This window comes from Chiloscyllium punctatum, chromosome 9, assembly GCF_047496795.1.
Source record: "Chiloscyllium punctatum isolate Juve2018m chromosome 9, sChiPun1.3, whole genome shotgun sequence".
Lineage (NCBI taxonomy): Eukaryota > Metazoa > Chordata > Chondrichthyes > Orectolobiformes > Hemiscylliidae > Chiloscyllium > Chiloscyllium punctatum.
This window is the reverse complement of record NC_092747.1, coordinates 55,273,717-55,293,973: the sequence shown is the minus strand read 5'-3', so window position 1 is coordinate 55,293,973 and position 20,257 is coordinate 55,273,717. Positions and strand designations below refer to the sequence as shown.

Here is a 20,257-nt window from a genome sequence, read left to right as displayed (position 1 = left end):
CAAACACCTTTTTCACTATTCTATCTACCTGCGACTCCACTTTCAAGGAGCTATGAACCTGCACTCCAAGATGCCTTTGTGCAGCAACATTCCCTAGGACCTTACCATTAAGGAGTACAAGTCCTGCTAAGATTTGTTTTCCCAAAATGCAGCACCTCACATTTACCTGAATTAAACTCCATTTGCCACTCCTCTGGCCGATCTGGTCAAGATCCTGTTGTAATCTGAGGTAACCTTCTTTGCTGTCTACTACACCTCCAATTTTGGCGTCATCTGCAAACTTACTAACTGCACCTCTTATGCTCACATCCAAATCATTTATGTAAATGATGAAAAGTAGTGGACTCTTCAGTCTAGATTTTTGCACTCAAGCACTGGGAACATTGTAGGAGTGCTACCTTTTGGATAATACGTTAAGCAAAGGTCCTCTCAAGTGAATGGAAATAAGCCTTGTAAGAAACACCTCCTAGTGGATGACATAGCTGATAGAGCCTCAGTCTAGGCTGCATTTGCAACCAAAGCACTATACTTGTGATTTCAGTGCCAGAGAATGAAGCAGTGAGTGGGACTCATGAAAAGAACAGACACCCGGGAGGAATATAAAGTGAGAGTAGGTGGCATGATGAGCAGACAATTCCAACTTCTGGCTCCAATGCAGTCCAGTACATACAAAAGATGTCAGGGATATTGACAAGCTGTATTAGTGCTTTGGCAGGAGGTAGTGTTTCGGGTCTGGCAGTATCAGAGGGAAAACATCATTTTTGAGTCAAAATAACTCGAGCTCTTTTTGATTGGGAACCCTGGAATGAAAGCACTAAGTAAATGCAAGTTCTTCTTTCCCTGTGCATACTAGAGTCACAATAAAACCTTGACATGCCAAAATGAGATTGTTGAGCCAAATCATAGACAGGGCAACCAAAGCTAAATATTCCCAACACAAAGGAATCCAATAACATTTTTTCTCATTTCTTTATATATAGTGATCTTATGATTTTGTCCAGCACTATTTTAAGCAAAAAAAACCTCATATGTAAAAGCAAAACTGTTTTAATAAAATATTGCATTACAAACAGAAAAAAGGTTAAGATAATGACAAGCTATCCATCTATTTCTTTTCACCTGTGCAAGTTAAATTGAATTTTGCTAAAGAAAGACATTTTGTATAAGCTTTTCATCTTGCATCAGTTCAGGTGCAAGGATACCCATTTCAAAAGGGAGCAACAATTCACTACAAGAGTAAAGGATGCTGATTGGAATGGAAAAAAAAAATCAATAATTGACCATTGAAATTTGGTTTAATCGTGCTCCTGATGAATGCAAGATGAAAAAATTTCAATATGTATTTTAACTACTTTAACAATTTCCAATTATTAGATAACAAGTACATTTCATTTACCATAATTACCAAATTAGAAAAGTTGTAAAAGTAGCACCCATTTAAAATCTATTCTTTGGCATAATGTCCAGTATAGTCTGTAGGGCCATTAACTTTGTTAACTTAGTCTGTAGGGCTACTTCACAGTGTGCAAAGAATCAACTTTCAAAAATCTTTGATTTACTGCAGACTCCAGTAGGTCAGGAACCCAGAAAAGATAAATACATCAGTGAATACAGGTGAATAGGATTCTAACCACATTAGAGAATTACTTGAATTTTCAATATTGTCGATTTAGAAAGGCATTATATTTGCAAAAGTTTGCATCTATCAAATGTAACAACAGCGATCATTTAATTATGGCAGGATCATTCAATATTTTATGTCCACTCTCAAAGTTGGGAATTTTGCAGATTCAGAACATTAAAAATATAATATTGCAGTGCAACATCAAGATTCTCAAAACTTCCAGTCAAAAATAATTCTCTCAACCTGATCAGATGATCAGTATCCTTTGTATAAGTTAATCATATTCTTATTTCCAACTGTAAACATTTAGCTGTTGATAGTTTGCTCAGCAAGAGCATTTCAAAACCAAAAGAATGGCAGCCAGCAACAAGATAATAATATCCACTATCTCTGATTTTCTTAGAGAATCTTAAAATTTATCTCATGCTTTACCAGCATAACAAGAGTGTCAGGTGAAAGCCCAAATAGCTTCTCGGAATCATACAAATGACAGTTAATAAAAACAAATGCTGCACATAGTGAACAGGTTAGGAAATAACTGAGAAAAAAAAAGGTTCATATTTCAGGTTGAGATTACCTTATACCAGAATTGAAACGTTAACTATTTGTCTCCACAGACCATCTGACCTGCTGGCGCGCTCCGCCACTTGCTGTTTTCCAATGTCTGTAGTTAGTTTATATTTGAATAAGTGATAATTTGTTGATTTTACTTTACTGGTTTTGGCCTGCAATTTGCATTTTTAAACTGAATGAACCAGTAGTCAAGGAGATTAGCTCACAGTCTATAAACTGCAACTTCAAACTGTTGTAGTAACTGCATTTCATCTCCACGTACACGTTGATTATTTTTTTCTCCTTAATGGAACATGCCTTATGTTCATTAGGACAGAGCATCTCAACAATCAGCATTTCATTTTTTCTAATTTATCTGTAGTCACCATTTCCACTATTTCTCCAGACATGAACTGATCCTGGAACAGAATACATCAAGATTTCAGATAAAATACTGAAAAAGTTCGTAAGAAATAATGCAAATTTATAAATCAGCAAGACTGCTTATTTGCAGTTTTCTTGACAAATTGACAAAAATCACAGTCTGTAAAGCACTGGTTAAAAGATCCTTAGTATAAATTAGTTTAAAAATGGAATTGATTCAATTCCACTGTGAACAATCAAAATACTACATAGTGTTATCTTCTTATATGATTGAGCCTATCATCTGAGGATTAGATATTGTTGAAGCTCTGTTCTTCCTCTGATAGAAAACTGACTCAATAGGTTAATAACATTAAGTACAGTGAGAAAATACTCAGGCAAGGTTTCTTTTTAAGTAAATACTGAAAAACACATTTAAATCAGAAAATCCTCTTGACGTCACCACGATGTTGGATGAACAAAAAATGAAAGTTATTGGGACCAAAGAACGAGTGCCAAATTCAATCCAAAATTAACTTAGTAGCAAGTAACAGAGGGTAATGCTTTAAGATGTTTTCTCGAATCGATTGCCATTACCAGTGAGGACTTGCAGGGCTCAATACTTGGTCCCACACTTTTTGTAGATTGTATTCATGACTTGTACTCAAATGATATAGAAATTGGATGTGTGGCTGAAAGCGAGAAGGAAAGCTTTAGATTACAATAAGATATGGAGGACTTGGTTAATTGGGGAGAAAAGTTGAACATGGAATTTTATCTGGAGAAGTGTGAAATAATGCACTCAAGGTAATGCAAAATGGGAAAATACAGAGCAGTATGGAGGAAGAGAAGGATCTGGAGTGTATGTTCTCAGATCCTTAAAAGCAAGTAGAACAATTTAAGAGGCAGCATGTAACTTTTTTTTTAAAAAAATTAGCTTAGACGCTATTTGTGGAGTCGGGAGATTTTTCGGGAAAAAATCGCTTGAGAACTGCTTTCAGTCTTGGTCACATTACAGGAAGGTGGCAATTACATTGGAGAGGATACAGAGGTTTCTTTTAGGCCAATACAAATCAGCAGGGCCAATTGGCCTCGTTCTAAAGTGTAAGTTCATGGAAAATAAATATTGAGAACCTTATAATCGACGATTATCTACATCAAATAATGCTGGGTTACTGAATCAGTAATTTTTGGATTGGCAAAACATCTCAACACCAAATATCAAATTAAAAGAAAATACATTGTTTTTGCACACTCTTCAAGTAAACTTACTTTATCATAAATTACTTTGATTATCAAAGAACAACTTGGACAAGTTGCAACTTCTTCTCCATTTTCCAGGTCTTCCTGTAAGATAACCATACAATGTTAGGCTTTGCAGTGCTTCCAATTTTTCCCCTAATCCCAAATGTGCTGTCTCTCTCATGGACAATGGTTTCCCAGGCAATAAAGTACAGACTGTTCCTTCATGACCATTCTTTACATACGATTATGAATTAGAGAGCAGAGAAACAAGTTTTGCAGACAGGATTGTCCTATCCTTACCCAAGAATGCCTACTTTTCCATGTAAAGCAATTCAAAAATTTCCAAAACATTCTCTTTCTTCATTTCCATGTCCATGACACATCAGTAAGAATTTCCACCACACAATATATATGGAGGTAAAGTTTGTCTTCACATTGAGGGCACCCTTCATTGTGTTGTGTGATAGTCACCATCCTAAACAGGATCAGAACCTGATCAGACCTAATAACAAGAATGGGCATCCATGTCATACTGTGGGCTATCAGCAGCAGGCAAGTTGTCTCCAACACAATCTGGCATATTCCCTTCTGCCATTTCCATAAGCCAGGGAACCAACCCTTATTCAATGCAGAGCACAGGAAAAAATAGCAACAGCAACACTAGGCACATCTAGTAATGAAACAAAAACAAATTGCTGGAGAAACTCAGGTCTTGCAGCATCTGTGCAGAAAAAGCTGTGTTAAATGTTTTCAGTCTAGCGACCATTCTTCACAACAATTGTGGAGCATCCCTTGTCCTAATATATCAATGCTGCATCCCACCACACATGCTGCAAGACCAAAGTTTCCCCAGCAGTTTCTGCTTTTTTCTCAGACTTCCAGCTTTTGGTTTTGTGCGTGCACTAGAAATTTCCATGCCCTGATCCACGCTAATTCCAGTCCAGTTATAACACTGGCAGCTACACATTATAACAACGTGAAAATTGCCCAATATATCTTGTACACCAAAGGCAGAGCAAATCCAATGCATCCAATTACCAAGCCATGTGTCTACTCTTGATTGAATCAATAAATTGACAGGGTGACCCACATTCTCACTAAACAGTACTAACTTAGTAAAAAAACCTGCTCACTGATTCTCAGTTTGGGTCCTGCTGTTGATGTCTGCTTTGTTCCACAAATCCGGCCGACACAAGTTTTCTGTACAACAGCATAGCTTTATTATTGGACAGCCGGCGAAAGATTTAAAGCGTCTCCAAAGTAGCCGAGTGCCTACTTATAGTGAGTCTTCCCCACAACTCCCTACCTTACACCCAGAGACAGTATACTTTATAGGAATTGAACAAAGACTTCAGTCACATGGATGATTGTCATCACTAATTTAAAGTGGGTAATTATGAATTTACGAAACCTGATGAATGTTGATGTCCTGTAATAACATGTACGGACTATAGAAACCGATCATATCTTCCATAATTATGTGCTGATGGAAACAAATTAAGGCAGAAAGGTTTTGCCTGCTACAAATGGGGAACTCACATACCTATGCTAATATGGAGGGGAAGACAGACAATGGAAGAGGGAGGCAGTTAACTGGGTTGGGGCCAGGGCTATTAGTCCTATCGGGAAAGGACAAAGGTCTTGTCTAGGCTTATTTGCGTGGAGTGGGGGAATCCACATGCATGGATTGAAAGAGTACAGGCTTTCAGTTGCTGTTGCAGTAAGCCCTTTGGTAGTGGGATTTTTAACCCTAAAGTCCCCAATGTGCCCTCAAAAGAAGTAAAGCATGGAACTGACCCCTCGTGACATTTTAACTTCCTCACTGCCAGAGCCACTATGCTCCTGACTTCATTATAGCCTTGGTTCAAACATGGTCAAAAGAGTTAATTCCAGAGGTGAGTCAAGAGCCAAGTGCTATGTCAAGGAAAAATAGCAAGAAAACAAGAGTCAATGGAAGTGGGCAGAAAACCCTCGTGGCTGGAATCATACTCAGCACAAACAAAAATTATTGTGGTTGTTTGAGGTCAGTCATCTCAGCACCAGGACTTCTCTGCAGACATTCCTCAGGGTGGAGTCCTAAACCAACTCTCTTCAGGTACTTCTTCATAAAAAAGGTCAGAAGTGGGGATGTTTGCCAATTATTGCACCGTGTTCAGCACCATTCAAGTTTTCAGATACTGAAGCAGTCCATGTCTAAATATGTTTAAGTACAGATTTGACACGGCCCAGGGAATCCCTTATGGACTCAGGCCTGTAAGCCTCTCTCTTGGTTCGTCCTGGAGATCATACTCTTTGGAAGTCTGGAATAAAAAGCCTCAGATTAGTTTAATTTTAAGTCATCCCCTTTATTCACTAATAGCGTCACTTACAACATAACACTGATACCTATAAGCTAAACTAACTAGGTTCTACTAACCTAGGGTATCAGCTGTTCAAGTGCCCCAACAGGCTACTCCAATGTACTGAAAGTGGCTTCCTTTATACAAAAGTTTACAAAAACATTGCATGTTCTTAATTACACAGATAACAGTGAAAGACAAGAATTTGTAAAGTCAATTGACAGGTCTGTGTACGTTTGACTAATCACTCCTACAGGCCCTAAGCCATTCATCAGGTGGGAAAAATATACCCAGCCAAGTTAGGCACCTGCCAGCAAGACATACTCCTGTCATAAAGAGATACCAGTCTGAGCTAATTGGAGAGCTCATAAGGTAACCTTGCACTGCTCACATGTCTGATACAATTATTTTACAAAATGGCTTCTTAGCAAGGAGGACAAACTTTTGACCATATAATGGCTTCCTGACACATTGAAGAGATTCTGGCACAATGTTAGGCTTAGAATAATTTGTAAGCTAGGAGCCAACTCCTGCTTTTTAAGTACTGAATCATTCTGTACCTGAGGCTGAGGTGTTACCATAAGGTTGCATTTAAACTGAATAAATTAGTCTTCAAATTAAACAGGCTCTCTTTTCAGGGTTGTGATTCAAACAGAACATAAGATCCAATTAGTTAGAATTGACAGTGGGGTAGTCTGTAGGGTCTGCAGAGTGGTTTGCAACAATGTCAGTTAAAGCTTCATCAATATTACCTTTTACAGAGAGTTTGTATTTAATAACTGGTACTGGCTACTCAATATCATCATAAAGTCCCAAAGTGCAATTAAATTCAATCCATAGCAGGCAAGTTAATTTTCTACTGGCTTCAGCACTAAAATGGTGTCTCTTTCTAGAGTCCTTTCGAACTAGAGTCAGGGTCTTGTAGCAGCAAAGATGTTTTTCTCTGTTTGCCTTGCTTGCAAGGGGTAATAAGGATCCATTATAATTGATAGGATCTGACCGTTAATTATGAGGCTTTTGATAGTACAATATGGAGTTTTGTTTCAGAGTCAGAATCAAACACTCATTAATTTCACAAGGGAACGGCTGTGAACGTAATCACTTGGTGTCCTGTTCACACAGATTCACCGATGCCAAGGCAAATGTTAATTGCCTTACAGCATCCTGTTACCACTTGATGTGAGCCCAGATGTCTCTCTTCTGCATTCCTTGAGCTCCCCCCTTTTTCTGAGCCTTACTGTCTGTCTATTTTCTAGTGCAAGAAATGTGTTCTATAATTCAGCATTATATTTTAATCTAAATGCTGAAAAGACAAGTTTTAAGGCGACAGACATTCTCAAATGCAGCAAGACCTGGATTATATCAGGTTTGTGATGATGTGTCAAGTAATATTCACAGTACTTGACAATGACCAGCTTTCCTTGAAATTCAATAAAATTCCCATTTCTAAACCTATCATAACTTCCAGGTTACTATCAACCAGAAAATGAACTGGATTAGCCATATACAATACCACAGATATAAGAATAGGTCAATGGCTAAGGTACTTTCAGAGATAACTCATCTGACTCTCCAAAGCTGGTCTAATCAAGAGTGTGATGAAATAGTTCTCACCAGCATGGATGAATGGAGCTCCAACAACTCAAGTAGTTTTACACTCCTCAGGACAAAAGGAGCTCATTTGATTGGATCTACATCCGCAAACATCACTCTCTCCACCACTTACATACAGTAACAGCAGTGTGTACCAATTATAAGTTGCACAGCAAAAATTTACCAAGGTTACTTAGACAGCACCTTCCAAACTCAACCACTATTATCTATAAGGACAAGAGCTAGAAATACCATCACCTGCAAGTTCACTTCCAAGCCAATCATCCTGACCTGGAAACATGTATCACCACTCCTTCAGTGTTGTTGCATCAATATTCTCAAACTCAACAGCATAGTCAGCCTACCTACAGCAAATGGACTTCAGCTATTCAAAAAGGCAATTCACTCACCTTTTCAATAGCAATTAAAAGGTAGATTATAAAGGCTGGCTGACTCAGCAATGCAAGCTAAAAAGATCAAATGGGAATATCTCTCTGGATAATTAATGTAATATTAAAGGGTTAAACTGCACTGTATTTGGGTGGGAACAAAAATCATGAAATAATGCAGATGACTATCCATTGTAATTGACACTTCATCTATACAGTCATTCACTATTGCTCCCTGCTATTGTCAAGTTAAACTATCATTCAATCTCTTTCATTCAGAAATGCTTTCTGGCCAGAGGTACGTCACACCTACATTCTCTTGAGGAAAAAAAAGTCAGGAAATCCTCTGCATAACGACTCCCCAGGATTAGGGCATTAGCAATATCACCAAGGATGGTCTCATCCTGCCGTTGTACCTGGGGTAACGGCTGACTGAGTAACTGGGGGTTGTCTTGAATGGCATGTGACTGTGGAGAGTGGCCAGAGCATCTATAGGCATGGCCAACTGGCCTGTATAAAACAATGTGTTTTCTTTGTTCAGAACCTCATTCTAATCACAAAGAATGCTGGAGGATCTCAGCAGGTCTGGCAGCAGCTGCAAAAAGTCCAACTGTTAACAGATGTGACTTCTTCAAAATTAACCAACTGCACAATTCTGATGAGTCATTCCACACTCAAACATTACCTTTATTTGACAGACTTGATGAGTTTCTCCAACATTCTCAGGATTTGTTTCAGACATCCAGCATTCACAATATTCTGCCTTCATTCAACTACTCCAACACTCTTCTTGACAGCTTCCAACTTTCCATAAACACCAGATTGTCCAAAGAAACAAACAAAATAAGAATTTTTGTTGCACCCCAATAAATACAATTTCTAATAACTGTATCTACCACAGTGAGACTGTAACCACATAAATCACCTCTAACAATGATGAATACAGTCAGTTGTGCTATAACGCGGTAGTTGTTCTCATGCAATCCAGTTATAAAATCACGTAATATCAGTACCACTTAAATTGATGGGGTTAAAACCGCATTATAACCTATACAGTACATGCTTTAAATACTCCCGCTATAGAAACAGCACCTTAATGAATCGGTCGCGTTATAGCAGAACGACGTGTACAGAGAAACCCTTCCCAGTTACCCACTTACTGAAATACCCCTCAGTTGCAATCTCACTTAAAAGGTTAAATCACTAGCATCAATTAATTACTGCCAGGGAGATATTATTTATTTCTATTGGTTCGCTTACTGCCCTAATACTGATCGGAAGGTGAGTTACGGATATGATTTTATTACAAACGGTCGGCTGTAACTGCCGCACCATCCCACCTTACTAATGATGAACTTGTCTCCACACGGACACGGATAATAATAACTCTCCGTCTCCTCATCATACTCGAAATCCTCGATTTCCACCTCATCGTGAAATACGGACATGATAATGGATCACAGAGACCACACTGTCCCGAACAAGCCTGCGGCCTTCAACCGTCACTCAGCTCCACGTTTTTCTTCAACGGAACCCACTTACAGACACACCTGCGCTTTTTTCAACGGGTTCTTCTCCTCGAACGCGCCTGCGCCTTTCCTCAACAGCCTCCCACCCTCGAACGCGCCTGCGCCTTTCCTCAACAGCCTCCCACCCTCGAACGCGCCTGCGCCTTTCCTCAACAGCCCCCCACCCTCGAAAGCGCCTGCGCCTTTCCTCAACAGCCCCCACCCTCGAAAGCGCCTGCGCCTGCGCCTTTCCTCAACTGCACGCGCCCTCGAATGCGCCTGCGCCTTTCCCCAACAGCCTCCGCCCTCGAACGCGCCTGCACCTTTACTCAACAGCCCCTCCCACCCTCGAACGCGCCTGCACGAAATGCCAATACTCGGGTCGCTAGTGCGCATGTGCAAGTATTGTGGGCCAGCCGGTTGGAGGCGCTCATGGTCTTTTTGGCACTTTTTGTTATTTTCACAGATTTTTAGTTTGTCTGGTAATTTACTGTCGTTTTGACGCATCTAGAGCCCATGAGCAGCAGTGGATAAATGCACTTATCTCAGTGTGTTACTCTCTCTATTTGCCACTGCAAATGTAATCTTTAGCAGATTTTGAAAATCAGGTCTGGGAATCATAATTTGGAGATGCCGGTGTTGGAGTGGGATGTACAAAGTTAAAAATCTCACAACACCGGGTTATAGACCAAAAGGTTTATTTGGAAGCACTAGCTTTCGGAGCCTTGCTCCTTCATCAGGTGGTTGTTGCCCGACGAGGAGTGGCACTCCGAAAGCTAGTACTTCCAAATAAACCTGTTGGACTATAACCTGGTAAAAAGGGCCTGATGAAGGCCTATTTCCACACTGTAAATAATCTAATCTAATTATGTGTGGAATTGCAGGTAAAATTCTAATGGATATGGAAGGCTCCTTTGGGCCTTTTGATGGAGGTGTGGGTGCAGGTTTTGCAATTCATTCCTGATGAAGGGCTTTTGCCCAAAACGTCGATTTTGAAACTCCTTGGATGCTGCCTGAACTGCTGTGCTCTTCCAGCACCACTAATCCAGGACTATAACCTGGTGTTGTGTGGGTTTTTTTATTAGAAATTTAACATTTTAACAAGTTTACAAAAATAAACAAAACTCTTAAGTACAAACATTAATATACAATTAAATCAAATGTACAATAGCCAAAATTTAACAACAGAAAAAAATACTGAAAAAGAAAAAAAAACTCAACTATCTACTAATCTAACCTACAACTAACCAGAGTGTACATTTAAGTCTCTTACATGCTTGGAATGTATTAACACCAAATGTAATAAAACCCGTATTCGTGTGGGATACCTCTCCCCCAGGGGTCCCGGACCAGCCAGGATCGCAATCCCAATTAAATAAAAGCCCTTGTTAGGATAGCCGAAATATCTGTATTTATGTAATTCAAGAAGGGCTGCCCATATTTTATAAAATAATTCGGTCTTTTGGTGCACCATATTGGTCAGGAAGTCAAGGGGAATACATTCCATAATTAATCTGTGCCAATTTGAAAGTCCAGGGGGGCCCTCAGCCACCCAGTTCACCAAAATATTTTCCTTGCACAGAAAGAGAGAATAGAAAATAGTCTCTTCCCATGCATATCCAGGGAGGGTAAGTTCGAAAAGCCCAAAAGGAGAGATACAGGGTCAACTTTAATTTCCGTTCCTAAAATTTCTGTCAGGGTACTTGCTACTTTAGTCCAATATCTATGGATCTTATGACAGGTCCATAGGCAATGTGCAAGAGTGCCCACCTCTATTTTACATTTAGGACACATTGGAGATGCTCCTGCCTTAAATTTTGCTAATCGAACCGGTGCTATATGGGCCCTATGAAGTATCTTCAGCTGGATAGCCTGAGTTCTGTTGCAGATAGTAATTTTTCTAGCGTTTTCCCAAATATCATTCCATGTTTCTATCGAGATTTCTAGTCCCAAATCCTGATCCCATGTTTTAAGCAGATTATCCGTACCTCCCGATACTTCATATGTAGTAAATGATAGATAGTACTGACGGAAGATACCCCCACTGGTCGTAGGACTCTACATTCTCTATCTGATTTATAAAGAAAATCTATTAGCGTAGTCTTCTTCTGTATATTGTCTCAAATTTGGAAATATCGAAAGAGGTCTCCATTAGGTAATCTGAATTTCTGACACAGCTGTTCAAAAGACATCAGGACCCCATCCTTAAATAGGTCCCCTAGACATGAAACACCCCTGGATCTCTAGAGTTTAAAAGTGGCATCTGTAAACCCCGGTTGGAATCCCCATGCTCCCACTATCGGTGCATAGGAGGGTGTTTTATGTGAATTACTCTCATTTTGCCGCATTATATTCCAAGCCTTAATTGTATTTAGTATTATAGGGTTTTTACAGTGATCTGTAATGATTTTCCTCTTGTCTGAAAATAAAAGGTTAATAAGTGGGTATTTTACTTGAGAGGCCTTGATGTCCAACCAGATTGATTGTGGATCAGACAAGACCCAATCAGCTATGTAACTTAATAGGGAACTTAACTGATATTTCCTAAAATCTGGGAAATCCAATCCTCCCCTTGCCCGTGGAAGCTGTAGCTTCTTCAGCTTAATGAGGCGCCATCTATGATTCCAGATAAAGGAACCCAGCCAGCCATATAATTTACTTAGAACCAACCTCGGCAGCATCACCGCAAGCATTCTCATAGGATATAAGAGACGGGGCAGGACATTCATTTTAATTAGTGCTATTCTACCCAGCCAGGAAATTGGAAGGTCCTGCCTTATCCTTCTGCAGTAAATGCACAAAATTAGCCTTGTACAACTGACCAAATATTGGGGTAATAAAAATGCCTAAATATAAGAAGCCCTCCAGGGACCAACGAAAGGGAAAAAGGGATCCGTCCACTAAGTGGGGTATCATAGCAAGGCCACCCACTGGCATAGCCTCCGATTTTGAAAAATTAATTTTATAGCCTGAGAATGTACTAAATGTATTAATAACTTGGATTAAGCAAGGTACGGACATCAGAGGATTACTAAGGAATAGAAGAACATCATCTGCATAAAGGGTAATTTTATGTTTACCTGTACCAATCCTCGGGGCCGTTATACTAGGATCAGCTTGTATGGCTTCTGCTAGTGGTTCAATTATTAGTGTAAATAACAATGGCGAGAGAGGACATCCCTGACGGCAGCCCCTAACCACATTGAAACTATCCGAACCTAATCCATTGGTAACCACAACTGCTTTGGGATCACTGTACAATGTTGAGACCCATTTGGTAAACACCTTTCCAACGCTAAACCTTTCCAATGTATAAAACAAATATGACCATTCAACCCTATCGAATGCCTTTTCCGCATCTAATGAAACTACTACTCCTGGTATCTTTCCCTGATGACAGGCTTGAATCATATTCAAAACCCTTCTAATATTATTGGATGATCTACGGTCCTTAATAAACCCCGTCTGGTCCTCCTTTATAATATGTGGCAGCACCCTTTCTAGTCTCAGTGCTAGCGTTTTAGAAAGGATTTTAAAATCTACATTCAGCAAGGATATTGGTCTGTATGACATACAATCTTCTGGATCCTTTCCTTTTTTAAGGATAAGAAAGATATTTGCTTCTTTCAGTGAAGGCGGGAGACTGCCCTGACTATATGCATAATTATACATGTCCATAAGTGGACCAGCCAATATTTCTATAAATTCTTTATAGAATTCAGCTTGAAAACCATCTGGTCCCGGTGCCTTACCGCTCTGAAGTTGCTTAATTGTATCAAGTATTTCTTGGACTGTTAGAGGAGCATTTAGGACCGATACCTGTTCCGGAGTTAGGCCCGGAAAGGTCAAACTTTTTAAAAATGACTGCATCCTCCTAGTCCTGTCTTCACAATCCTGTGATTTATATTACTCAGAAAAAAATTCTCTAAAGATTAATGAAATCTTTTTATGATCATGGGTCAAAATACCTGTACTTTCCTTGATAGATGTAATAGTTTGAGGGGCCTTTTTTTTCTTTGCAAGAAATGCTAAGTATCTACCCGGTTTGTCACCATATTCATATATCCTTTGTTTTGCAAATAGTATTTCCCTCTTAGCCGTTTGGGTAAGCGTAGTGTTTAGAGCTGTCCTAAGAGCCGTAATCCTTTGCAATTTAATAATAGAAGGTCTATCAGTGTATGCTGTTTCAGCTGCTTTTAAGTGAGCTTCAAGCAGACGCTGTTGTTCTCCCTTCAACTTTTTCTGGGTAGCTGAGTAGGAGATGATCAAACCTTGCGTGTAAGCTTTGATGGTCTCCCACATCATTGATGGGTTGCTAGCCGTACTTGAATTAATTTCTAAAAAAGTTTCAAATTCTTGAGAAAAGTACTTTACAAATTTACTATCTTTCATTAGGAAGGGGTCCATACGCCAATGCCGAGGGGATGTCCCATTGTTCCTCGCCTTAGTTTCCATGTATACAGCAGCGTGGTCGGAGATTGCTATACTACCTATTTTACAGGATGATATGGAATTTAAAAAAAATCGAGGGAGCAAAAAACATATCAATTCTGAGAAGACATTTATGTGGATTGGAGTAGAAAGAAAAGTCTCTGCCCTGTGGATGAAGACATCTCCATACATCTACTAATCCTAATTCTTTGTTCAGATCCACCAATTGTCTAGATCTGGGAGATACTCCTGCATTACTCTTGGGAATCCTGTCTATTTCCGGATCCATAATACAATTAAAGTCTCCCCTATAATTGTATGACGGGCACCAAAAGCCATTAATTTTGAAAAGGCTTCCGTTATAAATTTAAAGGGGTGTGCCGGGGGGCAGTACAAATTTAAAATCCCACATTCCTCTCCATTTATAAGGGCTTTAATCAAAATATCGCCCAGATTCATCTTTTATCTGATTTAGGATTTTGAAAGGGAAATTCTTCCGAACGAGAATAACAACTCCCCTGCTTTTTGAGCTAAAAGAAGAAAAAAAGGCCTGATCAAATCCACCATGTCATAATTTCAGGTGCTCTTTATCTAATAGATATGTCTCCTGTAGGAGAGCTATGTAAACTCTTTCTTTCTTAATATTTGATAATATGTTCTTCCTTTTGATTGGCGAATTACTCCCCTTGACATTCCAGGTGCACCACTTAACCGACTGATCAACCATAATCATCCCAGCCAATACGAGACCCCTCGGGAGGGGAAACCCTATCCAGATCATCCCGAGTATAGAACATATAAAATTTACAAAAATAAAGGCTCTCTAATACACTCACAACAGTGTAATAAAAAAACTAATTCGAAATAATAAAAAAAAACGTATTTAAATGGAGATATTCCCCCTTGTTCCCAGGGGGTGTCACTTCCTTTCCAAAGGTCCATCTTATCCTCTCCCAACCAATGCCCCACCCTTAATCCAGGCGCTCCTCAACAAAATGAGGAGAATTCAGATATAATACAAAGCTAGAGTTAACAGTGAGCACCCTACCCCCACCCACCCCAACACCTGGATATATTTGGTAATGTTAATACTATATATAAACATATATAACTATAAAATTACAACCTCAATAAATAATAATTAAATATAATAATACAAAATAGCAAGGGAAAAAAACAACCCCGCTCCTAAAGACAGAAATAAAATAGAATAAGGTAACCACCTCCCCCCAAACATTAACCAAAGCCCCCAACATATTATATATATATATATATATATATATATACCCACACCCACATATATACATAGGATAATAAAAGGAAACAGCCCCAAGGGGGGGAGAAAATCAAATCCCTCTCCCCACCCTCCATGATAATATTAAACAGTAAGGTAAGAAAAAAAGAAGAAAAAAAAAGGGGCGATATAAATCGAAGTAGGGGGAAAGGCAAACCAACATCCATTGTCTCTTACAATTTATCTAAGAGAGTCCAAGAATTCCTTAGCCTTTTCTGGCGATCCGAAGTTATGCACAGATCCTTCATGGTTAAAGTGTAGCGTCGCTAGGTAGCGAAAGGAGTACTGAATATTTAAGTCCCTTAAATGCTTCTTCGCCTTGTCGAATGCCTTCCTCTTTCGGACCAGAGCTAGGGAAAAGTCCTGGAATAACATGATCCTTTATAGATCATGGCTTGGGGGTCTTTTCCAAGATTTCTGGAAGCTTCTAGGAGTATCTGCCTCTCCCTATAGCTCTGCAGCCGGAACAGGACCGGGTGTGGATGCTGGTTCGAGCTGTGCCCGCATATTGCGACCCGGTAGGCCTATTCTACCCTTACCTGGCCTGATCCATCTTCTAGATTTAAAAACTGCGGCAGCCACTGTTGGAGAAATACTGTAAGGTGGCCTTCCTCTTCCCGTTCGGGAAGGCCCAGCAAACGAATATTTTATCGACGACCTCGATTAGCAAGGTCATCAATGTGATTCTCTAAGGTCTGGACTCGCTGTTCGAGAGTCCGGACCTGATCCTCGGCGATTGCACTGTAGTTTCGGAGGTCGCGGCCTTTAGCTCCGCCCCTCCGACTCGGCGCTCTATTTCCTTAATGTCTCGGTCGTACTTTTGCAGTGCGGCCGAGAGTGAGTCCCATCGACCACGGGATTCCTCGATGAAAGCATCTATCTTCGAATCCAATTTGGAGATCATTTCCACGAGGCTTGCAACCGTAGGTAAGTCCCCCAGGGCGGCTGTGGACGCCTCTACTGCCGCTGGAGAGGATGGGGGAAGGGTCCATGCTTGCTGAGAGCTGCGGGCTCCCTTCCCTTTAGTCATTTTTACTAAGGATTAAATTATTTAACTTTAATACTAAGCAACTAATTAAATTAAACAACAGTTTTAAGTGATTTGGTGAGTGTGGTGGGGATGGGTGACCCACTTTGCCCAAGTCTTCGGAAGAGCACTATAGACTCAGACTTGCTGGGTCGCCGCCATCTTGAATCCCCCGTTGTGTGATTTTTAACTAGGCCATGGAACGAAGAGGAGCCACCCTCTCGAACTGAAAGTCTTGCCCATCCTGGTCAATGCATGTGACACTTAGATTGTGTGCAGCATCTTTCCAAGAAGCTCAACGACCTACTTTAACAACAGGCTCAAAGTGATTGGGTTTGAAGAGTTTATAACCAAAGCTCCAGCCACATACATCCCAATACTACATTTTCCCCCCAAAGAAGAGTTAATGACAAGGAAAATCTTCCAGAATAATTGATCTACATGCCCTCTCAGGGCTCGTTTAAGGGTAACATGTTGCTCTTGTTTTAATTAATATGATAATAAACTGGGTTTGTTGTTCACCTCCCTCAAAATTCCCTAATGAAACAGTACCAACAAAAACTTCACAAAGCATCATGCAGCCTTTGGCAGGTTCTTCAAGATCTGATGGTGGGACAACATGAGGTTCTTATCTGAACTGGAATGTCATGCATCCACTCTGTATTAAGACAATAAAAACTGATTTTGGTTAAATGTTCTGTGCAGGGCTTCAGCCTGGAATACTGTCACATCTTCTACATACCCACCGACTCCCACCCTGCCTCCTGCAAACTCGCTATCCCTTATTCCCAGTTTCTCCACATCCACTGCATTGGTTCCCAGGAAGACCAGTTTCACCACAGAACACACCATATGGCCTCCTTCTTCAAAGACTGCGATTTCCCCTCCCACATGGTTGATGATGCCCTCCAGTGCACCTCTTCCACTTCCCACACATCTGCCCTCGAACCCCATTCCTCCATCTGCAACAAGGACAGAACCTCCCTTGTCCTCACCTTCCACCCCACCAACCTCTGTATACATTGCATCATCCTCCGCCATTTCTGCCACCTACAAAGACCCAACCACCAGAGATATATTTCCCTCCCCACCCCATCTGCTTTCCGTAAAGACCATTCTCTCCGTGATTGTCTTGTCAGGTCCACGCCCCCCCACCAACCCACTCTCCCCTCTAGGCACCTTCCTCTGCCACCGCAGGAATTGCAAAACCTGCACCCACACCTCCATCCAAGGGCCCTAAGGAGCCTTCCATATCCATTAGAATTTTACCTGCAATTCCACACAGAATTAGATTAGATTACTTACAGTGTGGAGACAGGCCCTACGGCCCAACAAGTCCATTCCCCTACACCTAACACTATGGGCAATTTAGCATGGCCAATTCACCTAACCTGCACATGTTTGGACTGTGGGAGGAAACCGGAGCGCCCAGAGGAAACCCATGCAGAACAGGGGAGAATGTGCAAACTCCACACAGACATTTGCCTGAGGTGGGAATTGAACCCGGGTCTCTGGCGCTGTGAGGCAGCAGTGCTAACCACTGTGCCACCCTGCATGTCATTTACTGTATCCGTTGCTCCTGATGCGGTCTCCTCTACACTGGGGAGACAGGACGCTTACTTGCAGAGCACTTCAGAGAACATCGCCAGGAAACCTGCACCAACCAACCCAACTGCCCCGTGGCTGAACAATTCAACTCCCCCTCCCACTTGGCCAAGGACATGCAGGTCCTGGGCTTCCTCCATTGCTGCAATCTAACCACCCAATGTCAGGAAGAAGAATGCCTTCTCATCTTCTGCCTTGGGACCCTCTAACCACATGAATGTGGCCTTCACTAGTTTCCTCATTTCCCTCCTCCCCCAACCTTATCCTAGTTCCAACCTTCCAACTCAGCACCGCCCTCATGATCTGTCCTACTGTCTATCTTCCTCTCCACTTATCCGCTCCACCCTCCTTTCTGACCTATCACCATTACCCCCCACCTCCATCTACATATCGCACTCTCAGCTACCTTCCCAAAGCCACAGCCCCATTCCCCCACCCCCTCCTATTTATCTCTCTACCCCTTTGCCTCACAAGCCTCATTCCTGATGAAGGGCTCTTGCCTGAAATATCGATTCTCCTGCTCCTCCAATGCTGTCTGACCTGTTGTGTTTTTCCAGCACTACACACTCGACTCTGATCTCCAGCATCTGTAGTCCTCTCTTTTTCCTACTGTTACATGATAGTCAAAGAAAATGCTAGAACAACATCGAACATTTTAATAATCAGTCTTAAGTTTTGGTTTTGAGTCATGACTTGAGCTCGCCAAGATTACTGCACCTTCCACAAACAAGTGAAAAACAATGCGATCAGAAGTAGAGAGTATTTGAGGTGAGGAAATCATTCCAAACTCAATCATCTGTGTTATTCTGTCTTATTTGCAGCAGAAATGTCTAGTTCAGGTCATCCAGCTACATACCTGCCAGAACCCTACCAAAACTACCTATTGGTCAACATGATCACCTTTGTTTCAAAGAGTGAGCAAGATCAAATAAATGTTTGCCATGAAGCATCACAAGGAAAGATTTGGACACATATTTAGAAGCTTAGTAAAGAGATAGAATCATAGAATAGAATGAAAAATGTGTTGCTAGAAAAGCGCAGCAGGTCAGGCAGCATCCAAGGAGCAGGAGAATCGACGTTTCGGGCATAAGCCCTTCTTCAGGAATCCTGAAGAAGGGCTTATGCCCGAAACGTCGATTCTCCTGCTCCTTGGATGCTGCCTGACCTGCTGCGCTTTTCCAGCAACACATTTTTCAGCTCTGATCTCCAGCATCTGCAGTCCTCACTTTCTCATAGAATAGAATGCCTACATTATAGGCAGAGTTCATTTGGCGAATTGAGTCTGCACTGATCCCCTGAAGAGCATCCCACCCAGACAGCACTCTGTCCCTGTAACATTTACCATTGTGAACTCACTTAGCCTGCAAATTGCTGGACACTATGGAATAATTTAGCATGGCTAATCCACCTAACTTGCACATCTTTGGACAGATAGGTCCATATGGTCTGAAGGTTCTTGTCTGTACATTAGATATAAATGTCTCACAACAACTTAGATCTTGTTTCACTGAATATAGTACAACCTAATTAGATCACTAAATGAATAGTACATATTCACAATAAGAACCTGCTTCTTAGCAGCCTTGTAAGCAAGGGCCTATCTCAGGTGGTTAATCCATCAACAGATATCTGAGCTTGTCTTTGGAGTGTTTGACTACAATGCCCTACTTACAACAGCAATGAAGTCCTTTATAAACTATTTGTTTGTGCCTTATCTTGTTATGACTGTGTGCCACATAAGTAAAATCTGGTTTTGGCCAATTTAATTGGTTTTCTAATACATCACTGTCATGTTCAATAGCCAGGTGTACTCTATTCACTTCCACCCCTCACATCATCGCTGATGTCACACACTCAGTGACTTCCGCCCACCCCCACTGCCGTATTTGCCACCACTTCCACCCCCACCAACGCTACTCAACTGCATTCTGCTGACACGCCCTCCTTAGATCCCACTGTCATCAACCCCGCCCCCAGAACCCTGAGGGGAACACCACCCCTGATCATGACTCCACTCCCATTCCCCCCACCACCACACCCCCTCCAGTTACAGGCTCTGCCCCCACTCCCAGCTCCACACCTTCACCAGATCCCAGCTCCCAGCCCTGCTGAGTTTTCACCTTCCCTCTAGACCTCCCCCTCACTGAGGACGAACAATCAGTCCTCAGCAAAGGACTCACCTTCATCCCCCTCCGCCCACGTATCAATGAATTTAATACACGCCATGACGTCGAACACTTCTTCCGCCGCCTCCGAGCTTATTTTCACAATCAGGACTCCCGCCCAC

At 41.3% G+C, this 20,257-nt stretch overlaps 1 protein-coding gene across 1 annotated transcript; it reads right to left on the bottom strand.

The window, feature by feature from the left end:
* Positions 1-1,031: 1,031 nt before the first annotated feature.
* On the bottom strand, positions 1,032-9,734 carry dph3 (diphthamide biosynthesis 3). Its single transcript, XM_072577571.1, has 3 exons — positions 9,446-9,734; positions 3,812-3,886; positions 1,032-2,595 (listed from the first exon to the last, which is right to left on the bottom strand). Exons 1-3 carry the CDS (start codon positions 9,551-9,553, stop codon positions 2,527-2,529), a joined length of 252 nt encoding a protein of 83 aa, XP_072433672.1. The 5' UTR covers positions 9,554-9,734; the 3' UTR covers positions 1,032-2,526.
* Between the last annotated feature and the right edge of the window lie 10,523 nt (positions 9,735-20,257).

Bases quoted from the DNA above. Each gene is read 5' to 3' on its own strand.
- dph3 (XM_072577571.1), bottom strand. From the start codon at position 9,553: ATGTCCGTATTTCACGATGAGGTGGAAATCGAGGATTTCGAGTATGAT. The intron at 3,887-9,445 runs GTGGGATGGTGC...GTTATCTTACAG, and splicing joins ACAAGTTCATCATTAGTAAG to GAAGACCTGGAAAATGGAGA. The intron at 2,596-3,811 runs GTAAGTTTACTT...ATTCTGTTCCAG, and splicing joins TCAAAGTAATTTATGATAAA to GATCAGTTCATGTCTGGAGA.